Source organism: Somniosus microcephalus, chromosome 12 (assembly GCF_052327205.1).
Source record: "Somniosus microcephalus isolate GS21.2 chromosome 12, FLI_Smic_1.0, whole genome shotgun sequence".
Taxonomy (NCBI): Eukaryota; Metazoa; Chordata; class Chondrichthyes; order Squaliformes; family Somniosidae; genus Somniosus; species Somniosus microcephalus.
Genome location: NC_140998.1, coordinates 33,152,066 through 33,174,529, shown reverse-complemented (window position 1 = coordinate 33,174,529; position 22,464 = coordinate 33,152,066). Strand labels below are relative to the sequence as shown.

The window sequence follows — 22,464 nt, the reverse complement described above, 5'->3', positions numbered from 1 at the left end:
TGCCGAGCCACTCTTGGTGAGGGACATTGAAGTCCTCCACCCAGAGTATATTCTGTGCCCTTGCTACTCTCAGTGCTTCTTCCAAGTGGTGTTCAACATGGAGGAGTACTGATTCATCAGCTGAGGGAGGGCAGTAGGTTGTAATCAGCAGGAGGTTTCCTTGCCCATGCTTGACCTGAAGCCATTTGACTTCATGGGGTCCGGAGTCCCAGGGCCACTCCTCCCTGACTGTATACCACTGTGCTGCCACCCCTGGTGGGTCTGTCCTGCCGTTGGGACAGGACATACCCAGGGATGGTGATGAAGGAGTTTGGGACATTGGCTGAAAGGTATGATTCTGTGAGTATGACTATGTCAGACTGTTGCTTGACTAGTCTGTGGGACAGCTCTCCCAATTTTGGCACAAGTCCCCAGATGTTGGTGAGGAGGACTTTGCAGGGTCGACTGGGCTGGGTGTGCTGTTGTTGTGTCCGTAGCCGGTGCCGAGGTCGATGCTGGGTGGTCTGTCCGGTTTTATTCTTATTGTTTCTTGTAGCGGTTTGTAACAACTGGGTGGCTTGCTAGGCCATTTCAGAGGGCAGTTAAGAGTCAACCACATTGCTGTAGGTCTGGAGTATCATTACAAACTTTGTTCTCATCAAGATGAGATATGTTGGTGTTATGGAATAAGAGTTATAATTTGAAGGATCTTGCATCAAGCATTAGCAGGTCAGGTAGAGTTAGATGCAGAGTAAAGTGCTCTCAATTCTCTAACACAAAAATGTCCTAACCTCAAAAGAGCACCCATCGCACTGCACTAAAATGATACTTTCCCATACCAGTCACCCTGTGGCCTTAATTAATCTGTTTTGAGATATTAGCAGGTAAAATGTTGTTGTATACTTTTTTTTTGGGGGGGGGGGGGGGGGGGGCGGGGAGGCAATTTCATTTTTGCAGTGAAAACTGACAAATGATATGCCATTTCAAAACTTAAAATAGAAAAGTATATAGTTAATCCACAATGCTACATCTACAAGAAAAATATTAATTTTAAAATCCAATTTCGGATAGTTTCGGTAGGATTACAATAAAAGCACCAATGCAAAACTAGTGAGAATTACACACCTGCCAGTACAACTTTTTGAATCTAGTTGATGCTGGTATCCGGTTTTAAAATCCGTAAAATCCTCTGCATATTGTACACTTATTTGGACATTTCAAGCTGCTTGCGCCGCAAAATATCGAGATTAACAGGTAAGGGCAAGGCTAACTAACGACAGACGCGGTTAGATGCACTCCTACAGCAAATTATGGCCCATTGTTTCCTTGAGTTCAGCATTTGCTTTTACAAAATAATTTTTTTATTTTTTTTTATTTATTTATTTTTTTTTAAATCGCGGGAGCTGTGGGCGGCCATCAAGGACCTAGGTTTGAAAGCAGCCCAGACTGATCAGTGTCCCCCCTTCACTCTACTGGCTGCAAGAACCCTACATGAAACAAATTTAGGAAGGATGAACTTGCATTTATGTAGCACCTTATATGCTCAGGACATCTTTAAAGCATTCTAAGCCAATAGTACAGTCACTGTTGTTATACAGGCAAATGTAACTGTCAATTTAAGTGCAGCAATTTCTTGCAAACAGCAAATAAATTACCACATAATCGGTTTCTGGTGATGTTGGCTGAGGGAATAATCTTGGCCAGGACGAACGGAACTTCCTGCTCTTCTTCAAACTGTGGCACAGGATCTTGTGTCCACAGTTTGAAGAAGAGCAGGGAGTTCTGTTGGCAGAATTGGTTTAACATCTCATTCAAAAGCCTTACATCTCATTCAAGAGTTCTTTGTGGGCCTTATCTCACAGCCACAAAATTTCCCAAATATTGGTAATCTCACTCGGAGAGGCCAAGGGGACCTATTAGTTTGGTGAGGAAAGGGGGGAAACTCGAACAGAGGATGTGGGAGGTGTTCTTCTCAGTTTAGAATAAAGATTCATTGTTGGGTAGCGTGGAGAAAAGTGTATTCTTCATCTGGCTTGTGGTGTAACTGACCTGGAAGGACTGGATGCAACATTGAATGTCGTGTTTCAACTTGATGAACACAAATTGATCTCTCTTCCCTCCCCACCAAAAAAAAGCTTTCAGCAAAATTGAAGTCTATTGGTTCTTAACTGATTTGTATTTCAGAAAACATTAAATATTTGAAGAATGAACCAGAGTGACTGCAGGGAGCCATACCTACATTGGTAAATCATTACTCACCCAGTATAGAATTTTTAGCAGATTCAACAGTCATCAGCATTTTTCTGGGGATCCACAGAAAAAGTTCTTCTGCCTAAAAACACAAAAGAAGCACGGTCACCATAGTCTGTTCTGATCAAGCCACAGAATCCCAAAGTATACTATGATTTCACTTATGTAAGAATTCTAAATAATTCCAAAAGTAGAGGGAGGAACTCACATCTATTCCCAGATTCAGAGCAGAAACTCACTGAACGTGGATTACAGTAAGCACACGCAATTAATTCTCACCAATAAACATGACTTAAATAGTGAGAGTCCCAGGTAGCAGTAACCGCAGCACTTCCTTTCTATTTTTTTTTTTTTTTTTTTTTTTAAATGAATGGCGCTAATCTCTCCTTTCATCAACTATCATCTTCACTTTGCGAGAGAGGTAAATCCCTCCTGATAGCATTCAAAGTCTGATTGTGGGTGGTGAAGGGAGAGGGGAAAAAAAAGTAGGAAAATTAAAACCTGGCATTTTGCTGTAACTGGCAGCATTTCATTATTCTCTTCAGTAATACCACATCCTGTTAACACCAAATAACACTTGAGGTGCCTTATTCAGTAAGAATTTTATAGTGGTGGTGTGGCTTTAAGTTTATTTGCATGATCTCAGCAGGGCTCCGATTCTATTGACTGTGGCCTCAGGTGACTGTCTGTGTGGAGTTTGCACATTCTCCCCGTGTTTGCGTGGGTTTCCTCCGGGTGCTCCGGTTTCCTCCCACAGTCCAAAGATGTGCGGGTTAGGTTGATTGGCTATGATAAATTGACCCTTAGTGTTAGGGGGATTAAATACGTGGGTTACGGGGATAGAGTGGGATATGTGTTGGTGTAGGCTCGATGGGCCGAATGGCCTCTATCTGCACTGTGGGGTTTCTGTGATTCTGTGTGATTCTGTAACCTGCAGTGCTTTAAAATGTCAGATTACCAACTTTTGGCATGGGCGTCCTCACTCTTTGAATGAGGTTTGCCCTCCACAGAAATGAACGGGCTGCCTTCCAAATAGAGGACAATGACAAAACAGTGGCCCTTTAATGCTCATTTAGTCGCTCTTCTGAGCCACAGTATTTCACCCAGCCCATTCCAAATACAAGGGTTTGTTCTTTATTCACAGAACTGTTTTTGCACAGGACGCAGCAGCAGCAAGTGGATCCAACCAGGCAAACACATTAGCAAAATGGAGTAAACTCCAAATACAGTACACCATAGAAGCAAATTGGTAGGGGGGGGGGGGCGGCGGCGGTGGGGGAAGAGAGGACGGCGTGTCTGGGGCTTGTTGGATTAAATACATTCAAAAAATTAGGGGAACTAGATTGAACCTAGTATTCATCCTCATTTTTTTCCAACCTCGACATACAATCGTTACACCAAAAGTAGTACAAAACCAAAAAGGCAAGTAACTCGACAATTTAATAATCAGCCCAAGTTGGAACATCGAGCAACAAACTATTTGTCATTTGAGCGGTCAGAATAAGACAGTAATATATTTGGAAAGGTTTGTCAATTACTCTACTTTTCTGCCTTACTGGTAAAAAAAAAAATCCAGAAATGTATGGGTTTATGTTGCGGCTGTAAGAGCTAAACTAGACTTTACATTCCTGATCAGCTAATGCATAGCACAAGAAACTATACTGTGCAACATGTTTAACCATGAATTGCTTGGTACGAATTATGGTTTGCTTGGTACTTGGTTTATCTAAAATTCTGTTACTAAATCAGAACAATTGTCTGAACAAGTGTATATCCATAGCTCTACCCATGTAGAACACAACACAACCAGAGAAGAAATTAATGGGGAACAAAATTTAAACAATCTAGTCATAGATTTTGGGTGTCACCTTCATTTCAAATTTCCAGTATTTTCAGGTTTACCTTTTTTTTTTACACAATGAAGCTTATTCACTCATTCTCTGTGACAAAATAAGCGCAAGGGTTCTGATAGTTTTCAAAGTAAGGTACCCAAGATCGTACAGTGTCATTGGTTTAAATGAATCAGACACGAGTTTGTAAAGAACAAGGATTAGATTCCAGGTAGGTGCTGCAGATGGATGAAAGAAAGATTTAAAATTTCTAGGTCCCACCCATAACCTTGCATCACCTCCCAAACTCTCCCACCTGGAAAGGCAAGGTGCACAGGAACACAATCACCTCCAAAATCCCCTCCAAGTCACACGCCATCCTGACTTGGACACTTATTGCCATTCCTTCATAGTCACTGGGTCAAAATCCTGGAACTCCTTAACTAACAGCATTGTGGGAGTACCTTTAGCACATGGACTGCAGCGGTTCAAAAAGGCGGCTCACCACCACCTTCAAGGGCAACTAGGGATGGGCAATAAATGCAGGTCTTGCTAGTGACTTCCAAAACCCAAGAATGATTTATTTATTTTAAATCAGATCATCTCCCACAAAGCTTCCTGATAAAGGTTATTATGCTGTGGCAGTTGCTATGTGGACTCTTATTAAACTGAGTGCAAGTTAAGTAACCAAGGATTGAAAATAATTAATTGGGATACATTATACCTCAGAGGATTAAAGCATCTGCTGTACCAAATGATAAACTTTTAGCATTGCAAGTTTTCAAACTACAGGCTTCTTTTAAGATAATACCACAGTATCCACTACCACAGAAAAGAAGCCTTGCATCACTTGTATAGAAGAGAATGGTTGCGAGGTAAAATAAAAAGGATATTACAAAATGAAATTAAAAATACAAATCAGAAAAGTGAAAATCAACATTACTACAATACTATAAGCTTAGAGAAACAATTCTTAGAGGTTTGAAATTGCATTGTCTGACTAATGCCAAATGCCATGCTTGTAAAAAAAAAAAAAAAATCATTGCTCACAGTGAATCAAGCAATATTCTGTTTTAGAAAGATGGCAATGTTATGCCACATAATACACAATGTATTACTCTACTATATTGAAGCTCCATCCCTTTCAGGTCACCAAGTCTAACTGCTGTTAAGTACAGACTAGCGGAGGTCACCGATGTGCTCATCAGGGTTAGGTTGCAGCTCTGAGGTACCTACCATTTTAAGGTCGTTTCACATGTGCGCTGTCTGGAGTGCAAAGTCTGTGCACGCTAGACGTACTGTTTTAATAAATGTGAAATTTCACCCGAAATGTCTTTGTGCCTAAACCAGCTGGCGGTAAGCCATTAGGTAAAGCATGTAACAAATGTAAACATTACATTCACTGCTCATCAATTTTTAAAAGGGTCAGTCCACAAATAGGCTGTGAATTCAAGGATGCGACCAGCTGGAGACAGATAAACACAAGCACACTGCTAAGCTCCCGCAGTAACGCGCAAGGAAATGTTGTATGCACCTGCGGATCAACAAGAATGCTGAACACCTGTTTATGGAGCACAAAGCAACTGGAAGCAAAGAAGCTGACGAGTACAATAGCAGCTTGCACTCACATCAGGTGCAAGACTAAATCAAATAAAAATACGAGAAATGAGCAGGGAAGTTCACTGAAATCTTGCTGAAGGTAGATGCAAGAGGACTGAATGGATAGGATGGATGTGAAAGAATGGCTGAACGCAAAACTAAAAATACTAGTGTGACAAAAAATGTGTATTTTTGTCTCGGTTTTGATTTGGTAGCTGCCCCTTTAAAACTTAGTCACTGTGCAGGTAGCTTTAACAGCAAGTTTGAGCCAGTTTTTTGTGCCAGTGCTAATCACAAAACAATGTTGCAGCATTTATTGTTGTGGTCTCCTCAGTAACAGGTTGAAGGGTGAGTAACACAGTTTTCGCATCTTTATAGACTTTGTGATTGGTTCACTTCGTATGTAATTGACAGTTCCCTTTGGAATTTGCAAGGTCAGATATTCAAAGTCCAGGATGTCCCAGTGACACTCTTCCAGGATATGAAAGACACTATTCTGTTTGAATCAAAGCAGTTGGAAAATCCCATGAGAAAGGCAGTTCTTGAAATCTCAGAAGCAACCGTGCTAGTTTGAAAAAGACGGCTAGTTTCAAATTTCACAAACAATGTAAAACACCATGTAGTTACAAGCAATGTTCCCTCTAAGCTGCGCAGCCTGCTGGTCCCGCTCAGCCCGGGACCGGCTTTTCCATTGTGAAATTTCACATATGGGCCATGCAGCCCGTTAAGGGGTCAGTGCACCCAAATTTAAAATTAGGAGGCACATTATTTACAAGTCATTTATGAAATATTAGAATAGCTCTTAAGAGTTGCAAACTTCTAATTATTTTGTCTCCGCAAAAGATTTAGACAAAAATCTTTCTGTTGTAAAAATATATTTGAGTGTTCAATTATTTGCTTGTTTAATAATTACATTTCAAATTTTAAACAGTATCTGGTATGAGATCATAAGGAGACATAGGATAATCTAGTACCTAAAAGCAATTACCAAATAGGATTTGCTGTTTGTTTACCTGGACAAGTTACCAAAAGCTTCTGTAGCTCAAAAAAACTATAAAAATCACAAGACAGAGGTAGACATTCTCAAAGGTATGGGAGTTGGGACTCACCCATGGGAGTGATCAAAGATACAAGAGTCAAAATAATCTAGGGCAAGAAGATTAGAGGAAAAAATGTCACAATTAGAGGTGATGAAAAAGTGAAAGAAAGCAGAAACAAAAGGATGTGTAAGAAAATACCCATTCTTTCACATTCCCTCTCTGACCTGGTGACGCAGGTTTCAAGCAGATAGGAAAAAACTGAAAAAGATTAAATGTGAAATTTGCTGACGTAAAGTGCAGAACTATCGGTTTCCCTTCACATCTATCTAAATCTAAACATTAGCCGAGACAGAAATGTCAGCCTCTATGAATTTAACAACAGAAAGAGAATGGCAGTATGGAATGAATATGAACAAACAAGGAAAATGAACTCAGAACACTGTTCCAGGCAAACATTTTTCCACTTTGCATTTTTCTTCACTGCAAGTAAAGAAAACGTATCACTCGTGAAACCAAACAAATGACTTTTGATCCATCTTTTCTTGGAACAAAGATATGCATGGGGGAGGGGGTGGGCAGGAAACAGAACACATGCTTTTAAATAAACTGGTTTTGAAAAACCATCCGTGTGAAATATTTGCCTGTTGAATTGATAGAGGCTCAATTGTACTGTCACCTACTCTTGTTCTTTCCCGGCACCTCAAAACTGTGGAAGTGGTTTCCTCCCATAATCTACAACATAAAGATTGGCAACACCTAACCACCACTGCACATTACCTTCTCTCCTATAGTCAAGTCAAGAAATCGAGTCAAGATAGCGACCGAGACGGTCCGGCGCTAGTGCGCTCTCCCTGCTCCGGGCGGCCCGCTCTCGCCGCTCGCTCCCGCAACCGGAGCGAGGTGTTCGGCGAGTCAGGCGGAGGCAGCGCAGCGCATCGGGACGCAGCAGCAGCCACGTCGACCCGCTAGAGCACGTCGGCTGGCTGCTCCCCAGCGGGGAAGTATTCCGACTGGGAGGAGGGGAGCCGAGCATGGCGGCCAGAGGCCGGACCGGAAGCGGGAGAAGCAGGCCCGGGCCGTCGGACCGTGGAGCCGGCGACGGTGAGGTGGAGGCTGCGGCGACCGGAGGATGTGTTCGGCGAGTCGGGCGGAGGCAGCGCAGCGCATCGAGCAGCAGCAGCAGCCACGACGACTCGCAGTCCGACTGGGAGGAGGGGAGCTGGGAATGGTGGCCAGAGGGTGAGCGGGAGAAGCAGACCACCACACGTGGAGCCGGGCCGGCAACAGTGAGGAGGAGGCCGCGGTGACGAGGAGGACGGAGCGGCTGAGGGACATCGTGCTCCCACTGCCACTGGATGCCAAAGAATTGACTTTCTGAACACGGCGCTGTAAAAATAGCTGACGTGTCCCTACGGGGAGTAAGCATTCCATTGTACTTGTACATATGGCAAATAAAATTGAATTGAATTGAATATAGTACCTGACTAAATCCTGTGCACTTATTCTTATTAAGCAAATAGTTATTCATCTTCAACCACCAATTTTCGTAGAACAAGTAATCTGAATTTATCTACAAGCATAATACAGGAAACTCTTTTTTATCCGGCACCGACAGGACCGGCATGGTGCCGGTTGATCAAAAAGTCCGGATTACAGAGAGGTATACTTACTAAGGTACGAGAGCCCCGTACACGGCCACAGATCCAGGCGCCCTGTTGCATGGCAACAGGTGCAGGATCCCCAGGTTCACGGCCACAGATCCAGGAACCCCGGTTACACGGCCACTAATATGAAGTAAAATTTACCTGAACCTACTCCTGAATTTTGCCAGTTAAGAGAGATTTCCGGTCATCTAGGTGCCGGTAAAAGAGAGAGTTTCCTGTACAGAAAACATTTTAAGTAAGCGGAGATGCAGCATCAGGAGGCCCAGTTTGCCATCTTACTTCCTGCTTTTAGAGCAGAGTTTCAGAAATAATTTTGGTGAGATTACTGGGCAAAGTGGAGCAAAACCTAACAGCTTCTTCCTCTTTGTGCTTAAGGTATAAAAAAAGCACTTGGACATAACTGGCATGCCTTAATGGTTGTGTTTTGCAGTGCAGCTTCTGAACTTTATAAACCTTTATTAAATTCAGTGGCGTCACATAATCTTGGTCAATGCCTAAAAGAGGGGAGGGAAAGAAAAAATAATTTATTTCCATTATCCAGATTTCCAAATGTAGTAACACAACTGTGAGGTATGGAGATGTTCAAGTTACAACCATTCTGTAAGATTTCAGTGGTCAGTCTTCATAGCTTCTCACTGGTCTTCTCTATTCTCTTGCTAGGAGAAGGCAAAAATCCGGCCGACAGTTTTCTGTGAAACTAGGTGCAACGTTATGTTTCCCTTGTTTGATTGGCAGGAAAGTGAGGTAAATTTGGTCTCCATTCCTCCGATGGAGTGCCTCAATCCCAATGGTCTTCTCAGTTAACACATGTACCTCACTGTATTGGTTCTCTGCTGGGTTATAGGAGTTGCACAGATGGACCATCAAATATGGCTGCAGCGCACAGTCGATATCTTCGATGAGCAAGCCTTCCTTCTTCAAAGATATGCATCACACTTGAGCTCATAATTTAAGCATCTTGTAGGAACTATTCATTGAGATATGGTATTTTCTTGCATGGATTCCGTATTAGCATGTGCACTGAATATTAATAGCCCTTCCTATTTAGGTGTGTCACAAAACTGTTAGTAGACACATGAACAGCTCCATGCATATAAGCAATGATTCTCTGTATCTACAGATAAATACTCACTTTTTTATTTAAAATACTCCACAGATACACAATTCTGCACAAGTTGCTCATAACTGATTTTTAGCCAGACCTTTAGGTGGGTGTTGTTGCTTCAGAAGGCAGAGGTGTAGCCTCATTTACTATTCGATACTGCAACTGAAGTTGGGTCGTCATTGACAGTGTGACAAGGGACATTACAGGACAGAAACTCATGGTTATAAAGCTGGTGCTAAATAACTGGGGTGACTTCTAAACTAAAGACGATCTACAAATGATTTTGGGTACTTTGATCTCTGCAGGCCAAAACTACCGCATAGAAAGGACGGTGGATGATGAAGGTTAAAAGAGGCAAACCTTAATGTCTTTAGTTGCCTTTAAACCATAGCCCTCTTCTGGGAAATAAGTGATTTCAAAACCTTCAGTTGAGGCTCCACAGTCAGCTGCCCACTGCAGTAGTTCATCAAAGTGGTGTTCTCTGTTCCCATCAAAGACAACCGATAATCCTAAATGGTTACAAACCACATAGAAACTTAAAATCGGAAAAGTTAAGTATACGTGAATCACAAAGTTCTACTAACCAGAAAAACAAGACCGATTTAATATTAGACATTCAAGAATGCAATAATGGAATGGATTGGAGAGCTTCCGGTAGTGTTAAAACTGATCAGCAGCAACTTTGGTACAAGAATTATAAGATACACAATCTACAATAATATTGTGCGTAGCTCAGTTAACTAAATCCTGACACCATGGTTCGTGCAGCACAAGTTAATTGGAGATGCATGCCATCTGTTGCTGTCTGAAATGACACCACACAAGCAGAAAACGGTGCAAAGGAAAGAGTTTAGAAAAATGCTTTCAAGTCTGAAGCTTTAAAAAGCAGTAAACATCTTGAAGTTGATAAACTGTTTGAAACTTCACTCTCGTGGTTTACAATGTCATCTCAATCCCTCAGTGTGTTACCTACTTATTCCTCCACCCCTCCCACTCCTCCCCCCATTTTCTCTTGTCCTATCCGAAACTGCTGCAGTGAAGTTCCAACTGCCAACCACCTCACTCAAATGGCCATTCTTTATACAGTAACTTAGAGTGTGTCAGGAGGCAATTCAAACAAGGATCATCACAGCTGAATCTACTCCTATCCCTCACTTGACAATCACTTCCCTGCAGGGTCACTGATCCAACTGTCTTATTCTCTCCACAGCCCAAAGTCATAGCAGACAAACTGCAGTGCTCCTATTTCTTCTGCTGGCCGAAATGTTCTGATCTGCACTAAAAATCAAAAGAAAGCAAAGCAAACATTGGCCCAGAAATTCGGGTCTCCACGGGCGAGTACGCACGGGGTACTCACCCGTAGGCCCAACGAAAGTGCCAGTTTCGTGCATGCACTTAAAGGAAGGGATTCAGAGGTCGAATGCGTACGCCGGAGAGGCAGCGCGTGCGCATGGAACTTGCGTTTTTTTTTTTTTTTGCAGGTTTCTCCGGGAGGGTAAGTCTCCAGGAGTTACACATGTAAAACGCAGGCGCAAGGCCTGCTTATAACAAAGTAAGTGGTGAACTAATTAAAATTAAAACATTTTTTCCCCACAGGTTTATTATTTTTAAATACTTTAAAGAAAGGTACGTTTATTTTTATCCCTGTTAGAAAATGTAATTAATTTTTTCAAAAATTTAAATTATTGTTTAAAATAGTTATTTTATGTAATTTATAGTTATTTTAAAAAGGTGATTTTTCTTTAAATTTATTTGAAGTTTTAGTGATTTTTGGGGCTTACAGTATTTATAGTTTGGACAGCTCTTCCTGTTAATTTTATGAATGAAGCATTCCCTGCTACTATTGGATCTCCATGGCCCATGTGATCCCAGGGGACGCATTGAACTAACTGCGCCCCTGGGATACGCAAGCACTGCGCGCCGGCAGTTGGAGCAGGCCCAGGATCGGAATTCCACGCGGGCCCACAGCTCAACGGCCGGCGCTAGGTAAGTGCAGGTCGAGGGCTTGCACCCGCGGGAAGCCTCCGACCCGAATTTCTGGGCCAATCTATGCAAAGCCTATAGGACAAAAGGGGGGGGATGTACTTTGGGATAAGTACAAGAAATTGCTAAAATAGGCTTAAAAATATGTACTGGGTGCAAGGAGGACACAAGAGATGAACACAGCAAAGGAGGTTATATTTTTCAGTGTCATAACAGTAAAGAGTTGGTATGGGGGAAAATTAGAATTGTAAAATGATACAAGTGATGGGTTAATTGAAGATGAAGGGACAATAGTACTATTACTGAATGATTATTTACAAGAACTATCCACAAAGGTGGAAAATACAATTCATTATCCAAGTACTATAGTATAACAAATACCCTAGAGGAATTGCCTACAGGGTCTTCCATTCCCTTAATGTATCAAGTGCTACCTCCACACAAACATATCTCCCGAAAGAGATAGTCTAAATCCAAGTGTGCTGAAGGAGAGGAGATGGCTATAGGTATGAGAATTATTGGGTAGTGTGGGGAGATTCAGCAGGAGTAGCGATATTTTAAAAAAGTAACAAATCTGACTGAGCAACTGCATGATCAATAATGGGTAAAACAATGGAAAATGAAAGGAGTAAATTTCAGGAGTATCTTTTTTATTAACAGCCAGCTTGGATTTAAATAGGGAAAACCCTGGTCAACAAATCTCCATTACTTCTTCGTGCATGTTACAAAGTAGTAGATAGTGGAACTCTGATAGTTTATTTCGACTTTCAGATAGACCTACAGGAAATTCCACTTGAAAAATTGATAACATTTAAAACCATGTGAATCCAGTGTAAAACATGGGATTAGATAAGAAATTGATCAAGAACACCCCTGTTAGATTTAGTGTCAGGTGGGGGTGAGATGTTGAGTGGAATATCACAGGAATCAGTACTTAAACCCCTGTACAGCATATTTACATGACTGGCTTAGATGCATTAAGTTTATTAAATCTGCAGATAACGCTAAATAGAGTAAAAGCTCAGGGAGAATACAGTTAAAAAATTGCAGATTTAGATTTATGTAATTGAGCAGACAAACGGTGAATAAAATGTCATACCAACAAATATAAAGTACTGCATATTAAGTGGATAAATGAATGACGTAGGCACTGGCAAGGCTTGGAAGCTAAGCAGAGCCAGGCCTGGTTAGTACCTGGAGGGGTGACCATCAGGGAAGACCAGGTGCAGAAGGTCACGGAAGAAGCCTCGAGGAGGGGTGGTTGGTGAGAAGGTCACGGAAGGAGCCTCGGGAGGGGCGGCTGGTGAGCAGGCCCGGGCGTTGGGCTGAAGATTGTCGGACAGGAGGAATGGTGGAAATGGAATGGCGGCGCGCACAGACGCAGCGGCTTTGCTTCTCCCAGGATGGTGCTATTTACGTTTAATGTTAATGTTATTTGTACTGGACTCATGGGAGCTTGCAAGATCACATTTCGTTGTTCTTGTGCATTGTACAATGACAATAAAGTTGTTATTATTATTATGAAAATGAAGTGAACAGAAACAGCATAGGAATAGTTAGAAAAGGGAAAAAAAGATAAAGGACCTGGGAGTAGCAGTATACTCAGCAAAGAGAAACAATTAAAAGAGCAAATAAAATGTTGGGGTAATCCACCTTTTTAGCTATGGACCTTGCTTATGCTATAGAGTACTGGTCAGATCACTTGGCTTTAAAAGAGACATACATGAATTGGAGAGGGTGTGTAGTAATCCCAAATGCAAAGGGGATGAGACAAGGAAAAATTAGATAAGCTTACGCTGTACAGTTTAGAAATATATGATGATGGGGTGGCAAAAACAGGAAGACAGATTATCTGAACGGCAATAGATTGGGAAAAGGGGAAGTGCAACAACACCTGGGTGTCCTTGTGCACCAGTCGCTGAAGGTAAGCATGCAGGTGCAGCAAGCGGTTAAGGCGGCAAATGGTATGTTGGCCTTCATAGCGAGAGGATTCAAGTACAGGAGCAAGGATGTCTTGCTGCACTTGTACAAGGCCTTGGTGAGACCACACCTCGAGTATTGTGTGCAGTTTTGGTCGCCTTATCTGAGGAAGGATGTTCTTGCCATGGAGGGAGTGCAGCGAAGATTCACCAGACTGATACCTGCGATGGCAGGAATGACGCATGAGGAGAGATTGGGTCGAATGGGCTTCTATTCGCTGGAGTTCAGAAGAATGAGAGGGGATGTTATTGAAACTTATAAAATTCTAACAGGCCTAGACAGACTAGATGCAGGGAGGATGTTCCCAATGGCGGGGGAGTCCAGAACCAGGGGTCACAGTCTAAGGATAAGAGGTAAGCCATTTAGGACAGAGATGAGGAGGAATTTCTTCACCCAGAGAGTGGTGAACCTGTGGAATTCTCTACCACAGAAGGCAGTGGAGGACAATTCATTAAATATATTCAAGAAGGAGTTAGATAATTTCTTAAGGCTAAGGGGATCAAGGGATGTGGGGAGAAAGCAGGGACAGGGTACTGAATTTGGATGATCAGCCATGATCGCATTGAATGGCGGAGCAGGCTCGAGGGGCCGAATGGCCTACTCCTGCTCCTATCTTCTATGTTTCTATGTACGGCGCCATAAAACTGTATAAGTAAGAAGAACCTAGAGTATTACTTTGAGCTAACTGATAACCAGAGAAATTACATTTAAACTGGCCAATTGTAAATTGAGCACAATCTTAATAGGGTAGTAGTACCAAAAACATTTGGAGCATTCAAAATACTAGGCTGGGCGAGTACCAAAGGAGCTTCTTAGTAAGATCACTGTTACTAGAGTACTGTGTACAGTTTTGGGCTCCATACTTTAGTAAGGATGTTGAGGCAATGGGCAGAGTACAGCATAGATTCACTTGGATGCTGCCTGGTATGAGGACATATAAATGCAAAGAAAGGCATGACAAATTGGGACTGTTTTCATTAGAACAGAGGACATTACTGGGCAATTTGACAAAAGTGTTTTGAAGAGTTTTGACTGTGTTTTGACTGAGTAGAGAGAAACAGACAATGCCCAATGATTGAAGGGTCTAGAAAAAAGGAACATAGATAAAAGCTTTAGGACAAAGAGCAGGAGAAAGCTTTTTTAATATATACACAGATGATTGTGACATTGTGGAATACACTGCCAGAGTTAGCGATTGAAGCAGAGACCATGTTAACGTTTAAGAATAGTTAGATGGGTGATTGAAAGGAAGGAAAGGGAACATAGCAGGTACATAGATTAGGACTACTGCTCACATGGTATAGAATGGTCGAGTAGAATGGAGTTTACTTGTGTCAGACCTTTTCTTACATTCCAATGTTTGAATATCACACCAGAGAGCGCTACGCCATTGGAGAAACTCTGGTGCCACTTTCTTTCAAGTCAAGATTTTCTATCCTTTTTGTAGAAATTAGTTTTATGATACAAGACTTCAAGAATTGAGATTTGTTACACAGGATCTTCCAGAATGGGCATTTAGTGCAGTTTTATCAATATTCCATTCTAGGGTTGGGAAGGAGTTTTTTTTTTAATTTTATTTTTTTTATTCGTTCATGGGATGTGGGCATCGCTGGCGAGGCCAGCATTTATTGCCCATCCCTAGTTGCCCTAGAGAAGGTGGTGGTGAGCCGCCTTCTTGAACCGCTGCCGTCCATGTGGTGAAGGTACTCCCACAGTGCTGTCAGGGAGGGAGTTCCAGGATTTTGACCCAGTGACGATGAAGGAGCAACGATATACTTCTAAGTCAGGATAGTGTGTGACTTGGAGGTGGTGGTGTTCCAACGTGCCTGCTGCCCTTGCCCTTCTAGGTGGTAAAGGTCACAGGTTTGGGAGGTGCTGCCGAAGAAGCCTTGGCGAGTTGCTGCAGTGCATCTTGTAGACGGTACACACTGCAGCCACGGTACACCGGTGGCGGAGGGAGTGAATGTTTCAGGTGGTGGATGGGGTGCAATCAAGCGGGCTGCTTTGTCTTGGATGGTGTCGAGCTTCAGTTATGCTATGGAGCATCTTCCCCAGGCAAAGCTCCATAGCATAACTGAAAAGTGGGTAGAAAACCCACTTCCAGGTCACCACCAATGCTGCTTTACAACCAACAAATATACAGTATTGCCTGGGAGGATTGGCCCTCTCTTGTGGAGAAGCCACTGGCGTCCGTTCGGCATCACTCTTGACATTGCTGAAATCAGGAACCGAGCGCTTTAGAAAACACAGACCCTACAACTGCAGCACAGCAAATTAAACCTCCCATTATAAACCATTTTCAATTTTACAGTCCCTCTGTTGCTGGTTAGTAATGACAGTGATGTGAGATCAGAGTGAGTTTGATTATGCGAACAAGAGAAACCATATCAGCAAATTATTACGCAAGAGTGGAAATCAGTCATATATACCTTTTTGTTTTTTACGGATTTTCTCAACCAAGCCTCGGATCTGCACGTATTCTTCCCATTCCTTTCCTGGTGCCGTGGAAGGATTACTACATTCTTGGGGGGAAAAAAAGTTTTAAAAAAATACATTGCATTTCAAAACCATATTCCGATAAGCTGAAGCACTTCAATGTCCTATCCGAGGTGGACTGGATGGCACATTGAGAGTTAGAAACCTGTCCTTTTACTTCTGTGACCTACATTTGAATCAACAACAACTTTTATTTGTATAGCGTCTTTAATGTAACGTCCCAAGGCGCTTCACAGGAGTGTTCTAAAACAAGATTTGACACCAAGCCACACAAGGAGAAATTAGGGCAGGTGACCAAAAGCTTAGTCAAAGAGGTAGGTTTAAAGGAGCATACTATAGGAGGAAAGAGAGGTAGCGAGGCGGAGAGGTTTAGGAGGGAATTCCAGAGGTCAGGGCCTAGGCAGCTGAAGACACGGCCACTAATGGTTAAGCAATTAAAATCAGGGATGCTCAAGGGGCTAGAATATGAGAAGCGCAGATATCTCGGGGGGCTGGAGGAGAAGAGAGAGATTGGGAGGGGCGAGGCCATGGAGGGATTTAAAAACAAGGATGAGAATTTTTAAATTGAGGCGTTGCTTAGCCAGGATCCAACGTAGGTCAGCGAGCACAGGGGTGATGGGTGAACGGGACTTGGTGCGAGTTAGGACAAGGGCAGCCGAGTTTTGGATGACCTCATGTTTATGCAGGGTAGAACATGGGAGGCCAGCCAGGAGTGCGTTGAAATAGTCAAATCTAGAGGTAACAAAGGCACCTTAAACTGATAGGATGAATGTCTCTTCTCTCTATGGCTGCAAGATATTCTCTCTCTCTCTTCTATGTGAATTAGTTTGTCCAGGCTCAATAGCACAGACACCCGTGAGTGTGGGTGTACTTCATAAAAATACCCCTAATTCAGCATTGACAGGCATGAAAATTTCCAATCTCACCGAGCAAGGCCACAGGGATAGTTCACGCAGAAAATAGAAATCACACAGGGGCAGTAGGTGGTGCTCGGAGGTTGAGAGCTAGACACACTGTTGCCTTCAATAAGCCTCACTCTGAAGCTGGCTGTGATACACCTGACCTGAGAATGCCTTATGTTGGCCCATGGTTCCTGGGGTAGCAAAGTGCTTCATTCTCAGCATTAACATACCTTGCCTTAATGAACTCAAAATGTCATATAGAATCATAGAATGATACAATACAGAAGGCACCCATTCGGCCCACCGTGCCGTGCCAGCTCTTGGAAAGAGCTATCCAATTAGTCCCACTCCCCTCATCAGTCCCCATAACCCTGTCATTTTTCCCCCCTTCAAGTATTTACCCAATTCCCTTTTGAAAATGACAACTGAATCTGCTTCCACTACCCTATCGAGCAGTGCATTCCAGGTCACAACAACTCGCTGCGTAATTTTTTTTTCTTCACGTCACCTCTAGTTTTTTTGCCTATTACCTCAAATCTGTTCTCTCTGGTTACTGACTCTTCTGCCACTGGAGACAGCGTCTCCTTATTTACTCTATCAAAACCGTACATGATTTTGAACACCTCTATCAAATATCCTCTTAATCTTCTCTGCTCATCTCAAAAAAATTATTTCTACACACACACACATTTACATAGGATATACAGCACAGAAACAGGCCATTCGGCCCAACTAGTCCATGCCGGCATTTATGCTCCACTTGGGCCTCCTCCAGTCTTTCCTCATCTAACTCTATCATTCCCTTCTCCCTCATATGCTTATCTAACTGCCCCTTAAATGCATTTATACTATTCGCTTCAACCACTCCCTGAGTTAGCGAGTTCCACATTCTCACCACTATCTGGGTAAAAAAGTTTCTTCTAAATTCCATATTTGACTTCTTGGTGACTATCTTATATTGACGGCCTCTAGTTATGCTCTTCCCCACAAGTGGAAACATTCTCCCTGTATCCACTCTATCAAAACCTCTCATAATTTTAAAGACCTCTATTAGGTCACCCCTCAGCCTTCTCTTCGTCTGTTCATCCTTTCCTGATGTCATCTGGTATCATCCTTGTAAATCTTCTCTGCACCCTCTCCAGTGCCTCTATATCCTTTTTATAATACGGCAACCAGAATTGTGCACAGTACTCCGTGTGGTCTAACCAAGATTCAATACAAGTTTAGCATAACTTCACTACTTTTCAATTCAATCCCTCTAGAAATAAACCCTAGTGCTTGGTTTGCTTTTGTTAATGGCCTTGTTAATCTGTGTCGCTACTTTTAGTGATTTGTGTATTTGTACTCGGAGATCCCTTTGCTCTTCTACGCCATTTAGATTTGTATTTTCCAAGTAATATTTGACCTCCCTATTTTTCTTACCAAAATGTAATACCTCACATTTATCTGTGTTGAAATTCATTTACCAATTATATGCCCATTCTGCAAGTTTATTAATGTCTTCCTGTAATGTGTTGCAGTCCTCCTCAGTATTGACGGTCCCCCAATTTGGTGTCATCCGCTGATGTCTTCATTTGGCCTGATCGGTCAAACTGCTCAACAGTTTCCTATTTATTTGTCTAAAAAATTTGGAAACATTCTCCGTAATTTATTGAAATCCCCTTTATAGCTCTGAGCACACAGCTCTGACTTCTGTGAAGTAACAATGGAGGATCACGTGGCTGGTTCTTTTTAATTCGCTGCAGATCAAGTCTTTATTGAACTGCATTTAATTTATGTGTTTCCCTTTTGCAGAATATCACAGAGGAAGAATTTTACTGTAGGTGAAATGAGTTAAGGAACCACTTCTATCCAGTTCCTGATGAATGAAGTCATCATATTACCCACTGTATCCTGTTACAATCAAGGCCTCCCATAAAACAATTCACTCACAGCAGTCCTGGAGAGGACTGCAGATTGTGCAAAATGAGTGGCAGATTTTACGTATGACAGCATTTATTCTAATAGATCTTGATACAGTCTCCAGTATGTCTGGTATTCAGACAACCAGAAAAAGTGGTTGATGCTAGGTCAATTTAAAAAGGAACTAGGCCAATACCAGTTGAAAAAGGGGATTGAAAGTTATAGAAATATTAATACTGTTTAATTCACATGAGGGTTAGGAAGAGAGAGTATAGCGATCTTGGGACGTGGTTGCGGGGTGAGAGAAGAGATGGAGCTCATAATGGAGATACTCATCCTGTGCAAGGAGCAGGCTAGATAGGCCAGATGGGCGTTTCTCCTTCCAAACTTTAGGTTATCAGCTATTGCTCACTCATCTGTCTCCATTGCAGCCCACATTGCAGGATGAACCTGGAGCTGGGACGCCACACAATGATCAACCACTGGGTTGTTATGAATCTCTAAAGATCCTAACCCAGAAGTTACAGGCAACCACCAGGATCAAAAAAGTCTGTCCCAAAATTAATTTTGAATATCCCAACACTCCAAACCACCTGGTCCTCAAAACAATATGAAGTTTCATTAGAACAAAACCCCTCAGTAATATATTACTGAAATGGTTCAATACTGCACTGGCGCTGTGCCAATTAAATCTAAGGAATAATATTCTCACAAACCTCAACTACTTCATAAAAAAGATAAATGATCAAGATTAATCACGGCACAGAAGGAAAAAAGGTTAAATTGAGAGTGTGCTAGAAATATTGTTGGGAAATATGAAAAGCCAAATTAATAAGTTTGGATGATTCAGAGTTCAGAAGTAAACTAAAATAAACAGAATACTAAACTGCTGATAATTCTATTTCAAATCTCTCATTATGATCATGGTGCAGGTTTGTAAGCACATCTTAATAGCCATATCTGAATATTGCTCCATAAAGAAGAAAAAATACTTCAATTTAGTTACAAATTCTTTGGTTACCTGGGAAATCAATATATGCAGCCACATAAAGTAAGGGAAACAGAATAACATCGAGATCCTATTGAATGGGAGCAAATGATTGTATGTTTAACTCTGGTTTAACTACCATACTCATGGTAGTTTAAGCTTACTTTTTCATGCCAATAATTTGCAGAATACTGATTTATTTAAAAAAAGTTTCAAACATTTCGATTTAAGCTTGGTTGGTTAGCATAGCAGTAAAATACAATCACCTCCATTCATTTCAAATGGTATTCATTTTCTGACTGTATTATCGTATGATACTAGATACCTACGAAATTAAGGATCTTGGCAATATAAATCCGCAAGACTGATTTAGGACCCTTTTCTTTCACAGCTATTCACATATTTCTTGATTTGCCTCATACTAAATTAGATTTTTTTCCCAATCCTTACTGGCCCAACTGCCTCACATGGAGAAGCTGATGTAGTGTAACTCAGGAGTAATTGCTCTCTGAAAGGATTGCTTAGTGAAAAATAATCTGTCACTACCCATCACTGTTGCTGTTCACCTTCCTTTCTGTCTCCCTCTTTTTTTTTAAAATTCATTCATTCATGCGATGTGGGTGTCGCTGGCAAGGCCAGCATTTATTGCCCATCCCTAATTGCCCTCGAGGTGGTGATGGTGAGCTGCCTTCTTGAACCGTTGCAGCCTGCGAGGTGAAGGTACTCCCACAGTGCTGTTAGGGAGGGAGGTTTTTGATCCAGTGACGATGAAGGAACAGCGAAATAATTCCAAGTCAGGATGGTGAGAGGCTTGGAGGGGAACTTGCAGGTGGTGGTGTTCCCATGCGCCTGCTGCCCTTGTCCTTCTAGGTGGTAGAGGTCGCGGGTTTGGGAGGTGATGCCACACAAAAAGAGGTGGACAGAGGGAGAGGTGGAAGGAGTCAGATGGACAGGGAGAGAAAGAGAGACGGACAGGGGAAAAGACAGTGTGCACATGCAGGTAAAAGTGGTCATTTTGCTGGGTTCTGACTGGTGCTGGCTATTCAGATTATATAAAATTTACAATGGGGCACAGAGTGGAGGGGATAAGAGAACGTTATCTTCTCAACAATTTCTGACGACAGGTCATTGACCTGAAACATTAACTCTCTCTCCACAGATGCTGCTTGACCTGCTGAGTATTTCCAGCATTTTCGGTTTTTATTTCAGATTTCCAGCATCCACGGTATTTTGCTTTTTAATAATATACTAGTTTATCTCCTATGGGTAGTCTAGGGTCTGGAGCATGGTTGTGATGTTTAGCTGCTTACCATACCTCTTCTTTTAAGGTTACCGCTCAGGTGCTCACTGTGGTAAACCACTGTTTGTATTCCACTGTGTACATGCCTGGACATGCCTCGGCTGACTCCTCCCACAAGTCCTAGTATAAAGGTGACTGCTCCCCAGCCCTTTGTATTTCTGGACCGGTCGACCACTCGAGGCAGACCTTCATTCTTTTGTTAATAAAAGCCTTTAGTTACTCTCTTAACTCTCAGTCTTTTATGAGTAATTGATAGCGCATCACTCACTACGGAGCAGTGGTCTAAATAGGCCCAGAGAGCAATTAGAGGCTGATTATTATTGTTGGTGGAAGTTTCTTGGCAACTGCTCGGCTCCTCTCCTCGTTATCTCAGCAAACTCTACAAATACTCTCAAGATCCGAAAAAAACCAGCAGATTACTTTTACCTATTTTTGCTCAGATTATTCTACGTAAAATCAACTGAACAAATAGCACAGAAACAGGCCATTCGGCCCAACCAGGCCAGGTCAGCTTTATATGAAATGTGACTTCTGGAGTGTGATAGATACTGTCAGAATTTATAGATAACCAAGAGAAGTTCTCTTTAACATGGCAGGTTTACATCCCTGTTTCCGACAGGGCCAAAGTGGCAGTGTCGGATCATTCGTGCGCCAACTGATAAGGAATGGGATCTCGGGGTAGAGTAAACTTCTTGCTTAACCATTTCAAAAGAAAATTACATTTGCCAAGTGATGCCCAATTTCTGGAAAATTTTCCAACACTGAATACAATCAGTCTCACTGGAGGCCATTTTAACTTTTGTCTCCGGTTGAAAAACGGAGGATAACAAATCAGCTGCCCGTTTTACACCTTGTCTGGTTTTGGAGAAGAAACTCGGGCCAGGTGTAAAATGGGCTGCCAATTCGCTATCACCCAGAGATAAGTTAAAATTACCTGCACTGTGTTGTGCGCATTGTTCCCGTTAAGCTGCGTGACCGCACAGCGATTTGGAGATCCCGTGCAGACCGCTCACCAGCTTTACAAAAGGAAATATCCACACGTGCGAAAAACCGAATGGGCCATACAGCCAGTTAAAGGGCCCGCACACCCAAAAAGCAATTACAGGCAACATTGGTTGTGAATGGGCAAAGGATTTGAAGTCAGTTTAAAGTATACTTACTCTGTAGCAGTTCTGCTATCAGATTCATTATTTCCTTTGTAGAAACAGTTGCTGTTGCTCCACCTCCTGATTTCTGTGTTTTGACTCTACTTTTCTTGCCCATTGTTCTGTTGTAAAATAAAAGCACAAAATCTCACGTTAATTAAATCTGCATACATTCAAAAAGGCTGACTACAGTAAGCCCCTCAACTATGACAACTTTTTAAAGTGGAGCCTCAAACATCTTACTGCTGGAGTACGTTGGCCCATCTGAGTTGGTGCGTCTTACATAGAATATACGACACAGA

At 42.2% G+C, this 22,464-nt stretch overlaps 1 protein-coding gene across 2 annotated transcripts in view; it reads right to left on the bottom strand.

Annotated features, from left to right (window-relative positions):
* Positions 1-22,464, bottom strand: part of setd3 (SET domain containing 3, actin histidine methyltransferase) — a 137,009-nt gene that overhangs the window by 92,795 nt on the left and 21,750 nt on the right. For both annotated transcript variants that reach the window (XM_086002736.1, XM_086002737.1), the window contains 4 exons: positions 22,178-22,284; positions 15,859-15,951; positions 9,827-9,975; positions 2,239-2,311 (listed from right to left, as the gene is read on the bottom strand). In XM_086002736.1, the coding sequence (XP_085858862.1) occupies positions 2,239-2,311; positions 9,827-9,975; positions 15,859-15,951; positions 22,178-22,284 (422 nt within the window). The remainder of the gene's footprint in view (positions 1-2,238; positions 2,312-9,826; positions 9,976-15,858; positions 15,952-22,177; positions 22,285-22,464) is intronic.